The 15935-nt window shown below is 31.0% G+C and overlaps 2 protein-coding genes and 1 pseudogene across 2 annotated transcripts; 1 reads left to right on the forward strand and 2 right to left on the reverse strand.

The window, feature by feature from the left end:
* Positions 1-791: 791 nt before the first annotated feature.
* On the reverse strand, positions 792-1543 carry LOC111310936 (RING/U-box superfamily protein). The gene has a single exon (XM_022910309.2). It carries the CDS (start codon positions 1414-1416, stop codon positions 907-909), a length of 510 nt encoding a protein of 169 aa, XP_022766044.2. The 5' UTR covers positions 1417-1543; the 3' UTR covers positions 792-906.
* A 4422-nt stretch (positions 1544-5965) lies between these two features.
* On the forward strand, positions 5966-10214 carry LOC111311643 (uncharacterized). Its single transcript, XM_089758672.1, has 4 exons — positions 5966-6396; positions 6865-6972; positions 7083-7433; positions 8892-10214. The coding sequence occupies exons 1-3, from the start codon at positions 6088-6090 to the stop codon at positions 7392-7394; spliced, it is 729 nt and encodes a 242-aa protein (XP_089614798.1). The 5' UTR covers positions 5966-6087; the 3' UTR covers positions 7395-7433; positions 8892-10214.
* A 2053-nt stretch (positions 10215-12267) lies between these two features.
* Positions 12268-14982, reverse strand: LOC111310573 (uncharacterized; annotated as a pseudogene).
* Positions 14983-15935: the final 953 nt, after the last annotated feature.

A 15935-nucleotide genomic window follows, 5' to 3' on the forward strand; every position in this document is an offset into this window, starting at 1 on the left:
TCATCGCCGAATAAAAAAGGATGGCCATGGACTTTGTACGATTAGTGCACATGTATTTTTTTTTTTTTGGTTGAAGACTAGAGTCCTACGTCTTTGTCTCTTGTGATTTGCGAGATATGATTGGATTTAATAACAATCCTTTAATAATAATCCATGTGCAGCAACTTTGCAAACAACTTACACATCTGAATGCGTATGTTGTGTCGAAGGGGAGATAAATCAGGATGCTATTCAGTTTTATTGCAGTGGGATAGCAAGAAATTAAGTTGGATCTAGTAGATAATCTAATCAAATACTAGAAGTTGAACCTAACTGATAGACATCATATGAGATGATTCTGATATAGGATGAAAAACGGTTGTTAACAAGCTTTTTGTGGGATTTCAATTTCCCTTTTTGTTTCATATCATAGTTACATCCATTGTTTCTATGAAGTGGAATTGTGGATAAAGGACTTCAAATGGTTTCACTTCTGCTACTAGAATTGAGGTTTTGTTGAATCAATAGCTAAGAGTTTGCTGCAGAAAACTTCTGCAGGCTATTGGGATATATGGTGAAGGCTCAATTTTGTAAGACTTGTTGATTGCTATTAGCAAGATTAAGATCTCAATGTTCTGATTTATCTCTTCGGCAACTAAATTTGTTAGTCAATGCAGTTTTGGTTATACTTCAAAATCTTTTCCTCGCTCTGTATGTGAGTTATGATTGAATTTATGCATAAATTTTCCTACAACTATCTTGCATTTGTGTGAACAAGAAGAGAATGTTCAGAAATACAATCCAAATTCACACAGAAAAGAAGACAAACAAAAAGAATTTTTACTACGGACAGAGCTCGTGTAACAATTGTACATTGACTGAATGATGATGGGAATTGAGAAAAAGTCCAAATAATAGTTCTTCACATCAACCACCAGGCCTGCTTGACAAGGGAACCACCTCAGCTAGAGGCGTGGACAAGGGCGTTGGGATTGGAGATGTCCTGCAAAGTGGACATGTTGGGTGCAGCCTCAACCAGGGGTCAACACACTTGACATGGAAGAGATGGTTGCAATCAGGCAGCAGCCTAAGTGTATCGCTACTCTTGTAATCTGCCAAGCATATGGAGCAGCATGTGGCTGTAGAATCTTTCTTCTGGAGCTTGGCCTTCGAGTACAGCAGCTTCGGATAGCTTTTTATGGTCTCCTCATCGAGTCCTACATCGACAACAAAGCTATCGGAGTCAATTGCAGGCTCTTGTCTATTCCTCCTTGACGGAGCTTGTGGCTGTGGATGATTCCTGGTGCAAAAGTAGGAAGCCAATGTGAGGGTTGTGATAAGCAGGAGGATTCCAACAGAAACTCCTAAGCCATAGCCAAACCCACCAATGTTGTTGGAGCCAAGAAATCCCTGATTAGAATCTGATGTGGTGTTCATGATATCCTGGAAGAATGAAAGGAGAACAAGTGATTGGAGATCAAAAAAGTGATTTTGTCAGGCATAGCTGTGGCCAAAGAAATGGTTATTTGGAGGTGGCTTTCCAAGTTTAAAAAGTCAACTGTGACATGAGAGAGAAGAAAATTGGTGAAGTTTTAATTAAGGGAAGATGTATTTGTTATGCTTAAAGTAAAGAAAGAGAAAGAGGCCAAGTGGTAACACATGTGAATTCATTATGTTCAGATTATGGGGTATTTGTCTGCAAATTTTTGGAAGTCAACAGTTTTGATTGTAAGATATAATATTATCCTTCAGGTTTACGGTTGTTTGATTTGTGTTAACGTCATAATTTCTTTCAAGTAAACTTATTTCTTTCTCTCTCTCTCGTGCAAAGCACATCCCATGCATTGCAAAAGAACTTGCTGCTTACTGCTATTTTATTTTATTTATTTTATTTTAAAAACGAAGTAAACCTAAAGCCCGAACCCACTTTTATCTGCCCACAGGAATATTAGAATTTGTTTTGGTACAAGAAAAGTAGCAGTTTGGGATCAGCCAAGGCGATACTGAAATTTAAATTTTTGACGTGTTAAATGTTATTTTTTTTTAAATAATTACACGAATCAATTAAATAAAATTTTAACTTAAAGATTGATGAATTTTTCTGATTTTTTTTTCTATATCTCTAATTTTGGAGTCAAAATTGCTAATGTCAATTCCCATTTTTACTTTCAAAGTTAGGAAATTGAAATGGAAAGTTGTTAGCAGTTCTCAACAACCATACATTTATATATAAATCAATCATGGAATAGTTGCCCTTTGTTTTCCAATTGATGTTAGCCATCTAATTATTTGTTTTTTGTTTGATGAATTTTGAATGTCAATGAACAAGAAGAAGATGAGCCGCTGCTGCTGCTGATCCAACTGGTAGGCAGGCTGGTAGCAGCTAACTATCTCTGTAATCATACATATCCAAATTGTTTCATTCTCTGGATTTGGCTGGCATTTCTATGGTTGATCCTTCTGTAGTTGCATTATATATCCAGTTTTAGTACGAATCATTGCTCAATATATAATTATTTTTCTTCTTTGATTCAATATACAAATTAGAAAAGAAAGATTCAAACATGATTCTTTAAACAGTAAAATAAATGAATTTAAAATTTAAAATTTAAATATTAATTCAATTAATTTATGCGATAATTTTTAATTAAAAGATGATATATAACAAATCTGAAATTCTAATTTTAATATTTGAAATCTTTGAAACTTCTTTTATTAAAAAAAAAATTACATGAATACTTGTACTGTCTTATATCTCATATAAATATATAAAAGTCAAAGCTTTTGGTAGAAAATGAACAATTTTCAATGAGGATGACTTATATTATTGACATGCGAACGATCTTAAAAATCGTTATGTGTTATGTATTTTATTTTATTTGAATTATTTTAAAAAATTAAATTAATTACATTTATTTTATTATTGTTATTTACTTAAATTACTCTCAATTAAATTTATATTATACATATAAAGAATATGCTTAATAGTTGTGCCTTAAATTAATTTCATTTGTCATTATTACACTAATTTTAAAACCTTTCTCTTTTCATTTATCCCAAATACATTAAATACACATTATGTTTGACTATTTTAATTATCAAGCATAAATTACTCTTAATTTAAAATATTATTGCTTTTAATTTGATTCTTAATTTTATTTTAATCAATTAAAAGTTACAATATATTCCATAGTTAGTTTCAAGACCTATATATAAGTGAGAGTTCTTTGGGATGCTTAAGAAGAAGATTGCATCATTGCAAAAAAACTTTTCAAATTCATGATACTTTTTTTGCCATGGAATAAATGCATCTTAGTTTTTTTTTTTTTCTTTATAATGTTATATATAGATGAATTAGATATACAAAAATTAATAAAGTCAATTACTATTAAAGTTTTTATCACTTTACATTTGTTTTTATATTATTTTTATTATTATTTTTTGTGCTAAGATATTTCATGTGCATGTTTCATCATAGTCGTATAATTATTTGTTTAAAAAACATTTTAACAAGAGATTCCTTTAAGTTTAAAATATGCATTTTGCATTAAAATTTAAATATGTTATGCATTATAATATTATATTTCATAAATATGATATTTGGATTGTTTGGTTTTATATTTTTACAGTTGGTTGTTGAATTGGACATTACCTAATCTCTTTTGAAAATTTATTGTTCTAAAATGAAGTGTTTTCTTTCTAATTACTATCTTTATTTTTTGTTCAGCTATTAATTATTATCTTGATTTTTGAAATTTCAAATATATTTAGAGTTATTTAAAAAATTTAGGTGTATAGATCGCAAAAGTTGCTATTTTGATAACTTTTTTTTTATGTATAATATGTTTGCAAGCATTTTACTTCTAACAAAATGATATTAATCTGAATTGTATGAACCAATTAAAAATATAGTTTTTTTTTAATATAATATGTTGATCGCTTTCACTTATATAAAGATTCATTTTGTTGACAATTTAATAATGGTTAGTTTGAATTCAAGTTTGTGACCTCCTTTTGGGAAGACATATTGATTAAACTATCTTTATAACATAAGAATTACTAATGTATTTTCAAGAAAAAGTTTTTTAGTTAAATGGTTAAAGAAGATTTTACATAAATGAATGATCTGAAATACAAGTTTGAGAAAATATGTTGTGACGCTTAACAAATATTTTCTCATAATTTGCTTGATGGTCAATAATCTTAATCTGATTGATGAATAATAACCAATTAAATCATGAACTAAATTAATAATCCTAATCTATATATCATAGATTTAAGTTTTTAGAATACCATTATGTATATATTTACTACTTATATTTTTAAAATTAGATTTCTAACAACAAAAATATCATGAAAATATAGGTTCTTTTTATAAAAATATAATCTTTTAAAATAAAATATGCTAATTTGTTATAAATCATAATATATATAACAAAAAATAATAAAATAGCTTGGCCCATACAGAGCATGAGTTTAAAATTAGTTGAAATAAATCTTTGGGTACAACAAATAATTATTGAAACTTGCTATTGATCTTATAATTAAATGGTATCTTATATAAAAATTTACCACTAATAAAGCTTCATTGAGTTGGAAAAGTTAAAATTTCTTACTCATTCTCAATAGCATAAAGTATAGAACAGCTAAAAGTGAGGGGACAAAAAATCACAATTAAGGCTTCATCAAGTCATCAACTAGAATTGCCAAAAATAAAGTAGCCAATTTTATTAAATAAAATCAGAAACTTTTACTTGAAGATATTTTTGTTAATCAGAATAAAAATAAATAAAAATAATAAAAAGATAAACAAAATAAAAAAATAATGTGAAATAATATGATCCCTTTATAATTTTGTAAATTATTGAAGAGTGAAATGAGAATGTAAAAAAAATTATTATATAATTGTTATTAAAATTAACAATTTTTAATAGAATATTAACGAGTAGAATATGAGACGTGTAGAGTATTCTTCATTCTTATATTTGCTTTTTTATATTATACTTTTATTCAATAAATATTTTAAATTTATTATCATCATCTCAATTCTTATGGATATTTAATGGATATGAATAATTTTTATAGTTTAGAAGAATAAAAACAAAAATTATTTTTAATTTTTTTATTTTTATCTTACATATTTATGTAATTTTTTATAAATATATATTTTAAATACAAATATATTAGTTTTAATTAATCTAAAATAAAAAGTTACATTATTAAATACAAATTAATTTATTAAATATATTTAAATATATATATAGTATGGGTTGATTGTACTTTTATCTAAAAAAAATTTTAAATTATATCAATTTCCAATCTCGTTCTTAAAAATTTAATACTCATTTCATTCCTATTAAATTAAAAAAATCAAGTTTTTGTCGGGTTTAAATAAAATTAATATCTTTAATTTTTAAAGAGGTTTTTTTCCTTAATTTTTCTTAAATTTTGACCTCTTTTATTTAAAAAATTTTAATTTATATTTTCATCTAAAATCTCAAATATCTTTTCTGTTTAAGTAAGAAGTATTAAATTTCGTTACCCAAACATATAGATTCTATTTTCGTATTAAATAAGCTCTTCCATAATCCGAGTGAAACGCTCATTTTGTAAAGTTGTATGGTGCCAAGCTGCCAAAGACTGGTCATGAAAATTCTCTCGGCTTTCAAAAAAAGTTACACATGGCAAGCTTTTTATGGGCCTTAAAAGCGTAGAAAGGGTTTGCCCAAGCCACAATAGTACCCCCAAAAAACATATGTTTATATTTAAAATCTTTAATAAATAGAATTGAGTTGGATTGGTAAACCTTTACCTAAACACCCACTGAAGTCAAGTAGGTTTTTCGGCCTAAAACATAAATTTTATGGACTGTCCCATTGGTTTAATGTTTAGCCCAAAAGCAATCCAATAAAATGGGCCAAATATCCAATTCGGTTTCTACTTAGTGGCCCAAAACGCAGGCCGAATTGACATTCCATTTCCCAAGGTCCTTTTTTGTTTTACTTCTCACCGATTCCTTCCTTCTTCCTCAACCAGCTCACATCCACCGGACCAGCAAAAATACAATTAAAAATAAAATAAAATAATAAAGGTTCTGTTTTTTAAACGATGGAACCGGCGGTTTATTTTCTCCTTCTTCTGGTGACGACGGCGACGCTGTCATTTCTGGTGGAATCATGCGACAACACGAACCACGCGTATTTGCCGTGTTCGGACACTGAAGTCCAGGTATCGGACGGGTTCACGTTCGGGATCGCGTTCGCATCGAGGCAATCGTTCTTTTTCAACAGCCCGCTTCAGTTGTCTCCTTGCGATCGCCGACTCTCTCTGTCGAACTCCAACTCTCGTGTCGCTCTCTTTAGGCCTAAAGTTGATGAGATCTCTCTCCTCACCATCAACACCTCCTCTTTCTCTCCGGTTAGCCCCCCCTCCAATTCTTTCTTTTTTATCATTTTTTTTTGTTTAATAATTTCTAGAAAATGTTAATTATGGAATTTCTGGAATGATGAGATCTGAGGATCCATGTATTTGAATTAATGTAATTTGTAAATTTACTATGATCTTTAAGGTCCCGTTTGGTGTTTGCTTTTTACACAAAAGCAAATGATAGATGGTAAAATCTTAATTGAATAAAAATGAGAAAATGATTAGAATGTAATACCGGTTTAAATCACGCATTTTGTTATTGAGAGGAAATTATACTTGCTTCTAGAAGTAAATAGCAAGTAGTCAAAGTGACAACCAAACAGTGCCTAAGATATCAAATTTATTCTTAACAAGCCAAACCAGCAATTCGAAGCACTTCCTCTACTTTGGGAAGTAACAAATATGTAATTCTATCCCGTGAATATGACTTATAATGTCTGTAATTTTTTATATTTTCAGGACTCAGTTGGTGGGTATATGATCGCATTTACTGGTCGAAAATATGCTGCAAGATCCCTGCCTGCTTTTGTTGCGAACGGTACATACTCTGTAACAAGCTTTACACTTGTAAGGGGACTAATTGGAATGCGTTTTTTTTTTTTTTTTTCTTTTTTTATGGTATCAGTTTTTACCTTCATAAAAGTCTATAGAAATTAACGATAGTTTCGTTTCTGCAGATGCTTGAGTTTAAGAAAGGCAGGCTGCAAAACTTGTATTGGAAAAGGGATGACTGTGCTCAATGTTCTGGAAAATCTAATTTTGTGTGTCTAAACAAGCAAGACTGTGCTGTCAATACAAACAGCTGCAAAAACCATGGAGGGTCTGTTGATTGCAGTCTTGGGATACAGCTAGCATTTTCTGGGACAGATAAGCATCTTTCTGCCCTCAACTCATGGTATGAAGTGGAGAATCTTCGGCAGTACTCACTATATGGCCTTTATTCTAACCTCAGGGATTCTCTCACTAGTCAGTATAACAAAATCTTTTAATGGTGCTTCTGATGGTTGGTTGCATTTTTTTTCTTATTGGTATGCTGAAATTCTTTTGCCTTCTGCTTTTCAATCGATATTATATCTGCATCTGTCTTTGCCTCTAATCCTTTGGGATGAAACTGCTACTCTTACAGTTTGAAGATAGTTATGCGTGTAAATTATGTACAATAGCTTTCTTGTGATACAAATAGAGATCTGATTCATATGAATGTTCATTCTTCATGCTATCTCGCTTTTTAACTTTTGATGTTGTTAATTAACTTCTTGAAACATTTCTCATTTGGTTGGAGTATCAATATTATGTTTGTTTTTAACTGATTTTGCACTGTAAAGTTTTTATGAAGCTGCTATTTGGTCAAACCTATCCTTGCATTTAGAGTATAGTTTTATATGTATCTCTTGGTTTCTCCCTTGTTTGATTCGGACATTTTCCATAGATTACATCTTTTTACATGAACAGTTGCATGCCTTGGTTTTAGCCTTCATGCCACCTTTGTTTTTTTTTTTTAATCCATTTGTCATTAATGGGCCCTCCATCTCCTTTTATTTCATTTAAAATGCATTTGCTTCTAAAATTATATTTTCTTATGGAGCTACAAAACCTTTATAATATCAGTATCTCAAGTCTACTTCTTCATTCATACACATAAAACCTTGCTAGTTTTATTTCCACCTTGCAAAAGTTTTCCCTCAAGTCAAAGTGAGATTGTTCAATCTCCTAGTACTTCAAATGCATGTATCCATTTTGTTTCATTCAATCTATTCAAATCATGTGGGTAATATCTTTCATCAATTTCAGCATTCTTCTAAATAATCAAATCATCGTATCAAAACCACTCACTTTGTGGTACATCTTGATATCGAATTCTCGCCAATGCTCGATTATCATTTACTCCTATAGTTTACCTTTTTTTAAAATTTTTTTTTATTTAAGACCTACTTAATTGGAAACTATTTAAACTTCATTTCCTCAATTTAAAGTTAGTGTTAACCCTTCCTAATAACATTCGTCAGTCCACCCTAGGATTGTAAAACAAATCAAAACTAGCAAAATGCATTTCATCATAATCAATCACACCAAAAGAATAACCAGATAAAATCAGTAACAGAACATTTTCAGACAAAATTAGCAGTAGTATTTTACATCCCAGGAGAAAAAAAGCACTAGTAGTATTTTACATCCCAGGAGAAAACAAGCACTGCAAGAAAAGGGAACAAGAGGGAACTTAACATAAGCACTCATTCATCTCACTTCACTAAGGCTTCCACATCCATTTTCAAACAAAATTAAAATTAGTAGTAGTTTACATTCTGGGAGAACACAAACACAAGTAGTATTTTACATTCTAGGAGAACATAAGCACTAGTAGTATTTTACATCCCATGAGAATATATGGCACAAGTAATATTTTACATCCTAAGAGAAAAAGGGAACTTAAACATAAGCACTCATTCATTTCGCTTCACTAAAGCTTGGTTGTCCTTTCTCTTCAGTCTTGTAACTTCCTACCTTGCTTTCAAGCCCTATGAAAAGCTCCTTAAGAAGTCTCTGGTTTTGGGTTCTGTCTCTTGCATGTAAGCATGACGTTGGCCTGTCATGGTTGGTGTCAGAGTCAACCCCAAACTCAAGCTCAGACTGGGTTCAGTCTTGGAGCATGCTATATCTTGAAAAGTACAGTGGAAGGTTGGTGTATGCTCCTTGTCAACGCTGGAGCTAGTTGCAGCAGTCGTTCCCCCTGTCATGGTTGGTTTCAGAGCCAAATCCAAACTCAAGCTCAGACTAGGCCTTACTGTCTTGTGGCATGCTATATCTTGAGAAGTGTTGTCCGGGGTTGGTATTTGTTCATTGTGAATGCTGGAGGTTGTTGCAGCAGTGGTTCCACCTTGGTCACGGCTCAGAACATCTGCTGAAAGATCCCCAAAACACTGGAAGGTTGCTGTTGATTCATTGTCATTGTTGGTCATAACAGGAGACCAACGAGCTTCAGAAGGGCTGGTTTGTTTCTCCACTCTAATCTTAAGCTGCATAAAACCTGTTTCATCTTGCTCCTTATAGATGGTCACTCTGTCACGCTCACGAAGCTTCTTACTGCGAGCAAATTTAATCCATCCCTTGATGAGAGCAGGCTTTGGGTGCTTTCCGATCCTACGTTTAGAGCAGCAAAGGGTCCAATCATGGCCGTCCTCATCTTTGACAACAAAATCCACCTGATGATTGCCTTCCAATTCTGGCCTTGGGAAGCCTTCCATTTTGAAGTACTTCATTGGGACGGCACATCTCCTCTTAATATCTGTCTCACTGAGTATCTTCGAAAACATTACCATTTCTAAATCAGGAGTAGCAAAGCAATCGTAGACTACAAGGCTTCTGCTTTAAGCTGAGATGTAGCAAATGCTGCCATATATATAGAAAAAGATGGTTTGAAACAGGCGCTATTGTGGTAGCGAGAATGAGATTTTGTTTCCTGGTGGATCGCAACACTCCATTATTTCCAAAGTGTAGGGATATACATATAGAAAGGAAACTTAATCAAAACTCAAAAGTGCGCAAGGTTCAATTGGTTCTCCGTTGGTTTGTCGCGCGGTTCTTGTTTCGCGCCCGTCTCTGGCGTGATTTTCTGATTTATGTTTGTTTTCCCCTTCTCCATCGTTATTACTATTATTTTATTATTAGTAAGCATGACGTGGACTTCTGGTCATAGCTGGCTATTGCCATTCTTTCACTAGCGCGAGCTCCCGTGTGCTTTTCGGAGTGCAGTGAAGTTGATGTAAGTCCAAGTGTAGGCTATTACCAATTGAATTGTTGCCTTTTTTTCATATGGTTTGTGTCGGACCGAACTTTGAGCTTCAGGTCAAAATTTTGAAATTACAACACAGAAAGAGAACAGTTAAAGGTGGAGGTGAAAAATATTTTTTGCGTTTACAGTTTACATTCTATACTCAAATCAGAAGTTAAATATGAAAAATTGGAAATAGAGTGAAAAATAGAGAAAATAGAAGAAAGTAGATCCAATATATAATATCTATATGATTCTATTTATAGGTTAAAGAAGAAAATTTTATGAGGTAAAATAATGCAGTAATTGAGTTGATATGGTATTAAATATATAAGTCAGTCCAAAAATAAAAAATGTCTTTAAAAATTCATTAACAGTTCCTAACGAGAGAAAGAATCAAATTGTCATTGGACTCAAAAGTAGCCCTAACAGTTTCTTTTCTCTATACGTTAACATGGATGTAGTACGACCAAATTTTCTTTCGGGTCGCGCGTTTTCTCTTCAGTCATCTCTCAGAGCAACCTTCTGGAATCTATTAAATATTTGATGAAAGATACACAGCCGATTAATAGAGCGATGCTGCATCCACTTTCCTATCATCGCGCGGTTTGCTTTTCTAATCAACAAAATTGACAGGACAGAGTTGAATATTTTTATTCATCCTCGGTTTTTTTTTTTTAATTTTTAAAATTTAAAATTTAAAATTTTAAATCTTAAATTTATTTATTTATTTTTTTTACTTTGAAGAGAATTTATTGAGCAGCAGATTTCCCATTCAACTCAGAAAATATTATGCGGTTAACACTTTATGGGTGGTAAAAAATGGATAATCACAGAGTTGTTTAGGAATTCCATGTGGAAAAAAGAGAAGCTCAGTGCTTTTCCCCAATTCTTTCACATTGCTATGGTATTTTTGGGTGCGGTGAGAATGGAATTTGCTTAAAGCTTTGTTGGTTTACATTTTTACTGCAAAATAAAAGTTTCACTACTGTTGCTGCCATATGTGTAAGTCCAATTCTTTTGACGGTGTTTATAGAATATACATACTTTATATAAAAGAAAAGGAAAGAATATTGTGTTTAGATCAGACATATACTTTCACGAAAATAACGACTTGCTGTGGATAAACATGAGACAACTTTGAGCAACAAAGAAATTAAATTCAATGTAAGACATCAATCTTTTGGCCAGGTTTTCCCGTCAAATGACAGTCCCATATCACTGCCAGTGCCACCGCTGCTGTCGCTCCGGAAAGTTCGAGGTGCAGCCCCCAACTAAACTCACTCTTGGTCATGAACGGATCCCGAATTTGCAGTTAGTAAGGGTAAATATTTTAAATTAATTTAAATTTTTTATTAAAATATAAATTAATATAAAAAATTATAAATAAAATCAAGGTATATAACATATTTGCTATATACGAAAATATTTGTCCTAAAATTAATTATACGACTCTTAACAAATATAACTGATATATTAAATAAATCAATTTTCAATATAAAAACACGTATACTAATTGAATAAAATTTTACTTATAATTTTTTAAATTAAATATAATATGTAAAATAATAATGTAAAAATTAACATAGTTAGTTTTATTATTCATTTTTAATTTGTCTACTTTTATCATTTAATTCAAATAAACAAATATTTTATTTTTTATTCATTATAATTTGAAGAATAAAAATATCTCATTTCTTACATACAATGAAAAGAAAAATGAAGATATAAATCTAAATGATTATTTTAATTTTTATTACTTCACATTTTATATGTTACATTTTTTGTATTAAATAAATAGTTAAAACTATTTAAGCAGTATAAGCTTAAAGTTTCGTTACTTTTATAAAATCACTTCATATCAATTTAAATAAATTATTAAGAGAAATTTAAAATTTAATAATTTCAAACTCTTTAAAAGTAATTTAGTTTTTTTTTTACAAACATATATATATAAATATATATTATAAAGAAATTGTTTAGCATCTAAAAAATCAATGTTCAATTACTAGATAAATAATAAAATATTTTTTGTACGAGTCTCAATTTAGTGGGGGTAAATTTAATAAAAATATTTTTAGTGGAAGCAAAATTTTAAATTTTCAAAACTTTTAAGATATTTTTTCAATAAACCTAAAAAAATTGAAGGACTTAGTGGGGGCAGCTACCCCCTCTGACGACTATGTTCATCAGTCCCTGCTCCTCGCGAAACTGCTGCCTATGTGTCCGCTGAAAGGATGCAGTCCCAGCCCTATATCACACCCGAAAGGGACAAAACTGCTGTCTCTAACACTCCCATAGGGCAGCCCCATTTCACTTGCAGCACCATTGGATCTAAAACTCAGAGGAGGCATCCCCATATCAGTGGTAGGACATCTGATATTCCCATATGGGGGCAGTCCCATTACAGCTGTACTTGGCAGCCCCAGGTCATCAGCTTCACTACCAGCAAATAGGTAATATGGTAAGCCCATATCATTCATGATCATGCTGCAGCTGCTAGGTCCAGACTTCAATTCATTGTTGTTCATCATATCGATGAACCAGTGATCCCGCAGCAAAGACTCAGTGAGAGTCCTCCCTTGATCTCCTCCAATGCCAGCACTGGCAGTACTACCAATTCTGGCCGTTAGGTCGTCTTCAGGGCCTTGGGGAGGAAGAGGAAGATCTCCATGAGAGGGGCCTGCCTGTGCAAAAGCAACTTGTATAAAGAATTCCATATGTTTTCGTATCTCCTTCATCTTCTCTTCCACTAACCAAGTAAGTCCATGCAGTTCACTGATCTTAGGTTCATCAAGCCCTTTGCCTTGATTGATTTGATGCTTGACATGGCCTATCTCAACCTCTTTGTTTCTTCTTTGGTACTTCTTCAATGTTCTTGCGCCTTGGTAACCCTCTCTTTAAGGTAAGTTTCTTGGTTCATCATTTTCTTCAACCACTTTAAGTGTTTGGTCAAATAGCCCTAATACAATTATACCAACAGAATTAAAATTAACTAATCAATCAATCAATCACATAAGAGATAATAATTTAATGTGATTTGATCTAATCAACCTATGTTTATAGATGAAAAAAGAATCTATTAGTTGTAGAGAATTACAAACATACATTAAATCAAATCAACCACTCAACAATCAATACTAGTAGAATTTCTCAATCTCTTCTAATCTTATGGAGTATTCTCAACCCAAACAAACACATACCTATGTTCACACTTTCAACACAAACAAACAAACAAATACCCATATGTATCCATGCATCATACTTATGTGGACTTTCTTAGTCTCCTCACTCATATGCAACATATCTATGTAGACCTTTTTAATCTCTTCTAGTCGACTCACAAACATACAAACATGTACACCTATAAGACATAAATCTCTAGTAGTCTTATGGGATGTCCATCCTATAAAATTCTACAACTCTCTTATATTTTTTTCTTATTCCTAACCCTACAAAGACTTCACCTATTTATAATCATACAAACTTGTCTACTAAGAATCTTTTTTCTCTTAAAATTTTTTTTTGTAAGTCAAACTTGCTGATTAAGAATCCATTTTCTCTTAGAATTTTATTTCTGCAAGTTTTTTTATCCATCAAACAATACTAATCAATTCTAAATAAATCTGTTATGAAATTTAAATCACTATTCCTAACAATCTTCACTTTGACTCAAATTTCATTAAATCATCTATTTTCATGCTAGATATACTTAGTTTCACTTACAATCATCTTCTTTTATGTGTCTTCTTGCTTCATGTAAACCAATCTTCAAAACATAAATTTCAACTTCTTTATTGAGTCTAGCTCTTTTGGACTTACCTTTTCCTATGGCTCAATCCTTTAGCTGTTCCCATGTCTTAAACATTCAGCTCTGATATCATTTTTTAGGGATCACTATAGCTCTGATATCACTTGTTTGGTAAAATAGCCCTAATCCAATTACACCAACGAAAATGAAATCAAATAATCAATTAATCACACAAGAGAGAACAATTTAATATGGTTCGATCTTATCGATCTATGTCTACGGATGAAAAAAAGATCTATTAGTTGTAAAGAATTACAATATACATCAAATCAAATCAATCACTCAATAATCAATACCCATAAACTCTCTCAATCTCCTTTAGTTCTATGAAGTATTCTTAACCTAAATAAACAAATACCTATGTACACCCTTTCAACATAAACAAATACATACCCATATGCACCAATGCATTATACCTAGTAGACCCTCTCAGTCTCTTCTAGTCCATTTATAAATATACAAACATATACATCCATAAGATCTAAATCTTTAGTAATCTTATGTGGTGTCTATCTCATAAAATTTTGTAATTTTTTTATATTTTTTTCTCATATCTAACCCTGCAGAGACTTCAATTATTTATAATTATAGAAACCTTCCTATTAAAAATTTTTTTTCTTTTAGAATTATTCTTCGGTAAGTTAAATTTGCTAATTAAAAATTTATTTTTTCTTAGAATTCTTTTTTTGTAAATTTTATTGTCCATTAAATAATATATAACCAATCTCAAATAAATCTGTTATGAGATTTAAGTCACTATTCTTAACACCAAAAAGGGGCATTTTATTGAACTTTAAAAGTAACCGTTACAATTCAAAGTGTGATGGTCACATCACTGGCTCGTTTTCGTCAAGGCTATATATGACAACACTTTAACACCACATAGTGTGATCAGCTCACTAACTTTTTTCAACAAGCCTAACTTTTTTTTCTTAAAGCTGGCTCTTCTATCATTGTTATCGACCATCCATGCTAGTTTCACCTTCTTTCTTGTCATGGTTATAGTTGTTGCTTGGCATGCAAGTGATCTCGTAATCTTAAACTTTATATATATATTTCTTAAATGAGTCGAAAAAGAGAATTTGGGTTTGCTTAAAAGGAGTAGCTAATTAGGTCTTTATATAGTGAGGGAGATGAGACAAACTATGGAATGGCTAAGTGGGGAAACATGTATTTCATGGCTACTTTGGAGATTTAGAGAATAACACATTACAGGTCAACAAATCAGGATTCTAAAAATAAATGAGGGTTGGTAAGAGAATTCAATTTGTTGCTCACTATGGTAAGACAATTCACCATTATTCATGTTTATTATTGTAATTTATTTGGATTGACATGAAAGACAATTGTGTTTTCAAATGATTTGAATTTTTACTAAGCATTAATTAACCTTTAAACATCTCTTTCATTCATGGTAGTAAGAAATTACAATTGGTAGAAGAGAAATACATTTACTTTTTATTCAAATCATATCTGATAGAAAATTTTAGCTATTTACCTAATTTATAATAAAAATATATAACTCAATTCATTAATTTTCTAAAAAAAAATAATACTATTAATATAATTTTATGGCATATTTTATTGGAGTAAAAAATTATTACGTGTGATAGAGATAAACATGCTAGTTGTCATTTAGGTGTTTTCTTTAATGATCAAATTTGATTAAGAATCTTATTTGTCTACTTAATTCATAATCATTACATCAATCTTCTAAAACAAATGCATATTATTCATGATGAAAATTATTATGTCATGTTTTAGATTGATGAGGAATTGCTACGCTCAATGGAGAGATATATAGCTATTTACCAAATTTATAATAAAAATATATAACTCAATCCATCAATTTTCTAAGCAAAAATAGTACTATTAATATAATTTAATGGCATATTTTATCATAGTAAAAAATTATTACGTGCGACAAAAAATTAAACATACTAATTATCA

Source organism: Durio zibethinus, chromosome 1 (genome assembly GCF_047325235.1).
Source record: "Durio zibethinus cultivar Kanyao isolate XHJ-2024 chromosome 1, ASM4732523v1, whole genome shotgun sequence".
Taxonomy (NCBI): Eukaryota; Viridiplantae; Streptophyta; class Magnoliopsida; order Malvales; family Malvaceae; genus Durio; species Durio zibethinus.

Bases quoted from the DNA above. Each gene is read 5' to 3' on its own strand.
- LOC111310936 (XM_022910309.2), bottom strand. From the start codon at position 1,416: ATGAACACCACATCAGATTCTAATCAGGGATTTCTTGGCTCCAACAAC.
- LOC111311643 (XM_089758672.1), top strand. From the start codon at position 6,088: ATGGAACCGGCGGTTTATTTTCTCCTTCTTCTGGTGACGACGGCGACG. The intron at 6,397-6,864 runs GTTAGCCCCCCC...TTATATTTTCAG, and splicing joins ACACCTCCTCTTTCTCTCCG to GACTCAGTTGGTGGGTATAT. The intron at 6,973-7,082 runs GTAAGGGGACTA...TCGTTTCTGCAG, and splicing joins CTGTAACAAGCTTTACACTT to ATGCTTGAGTTTAAGAAAGG.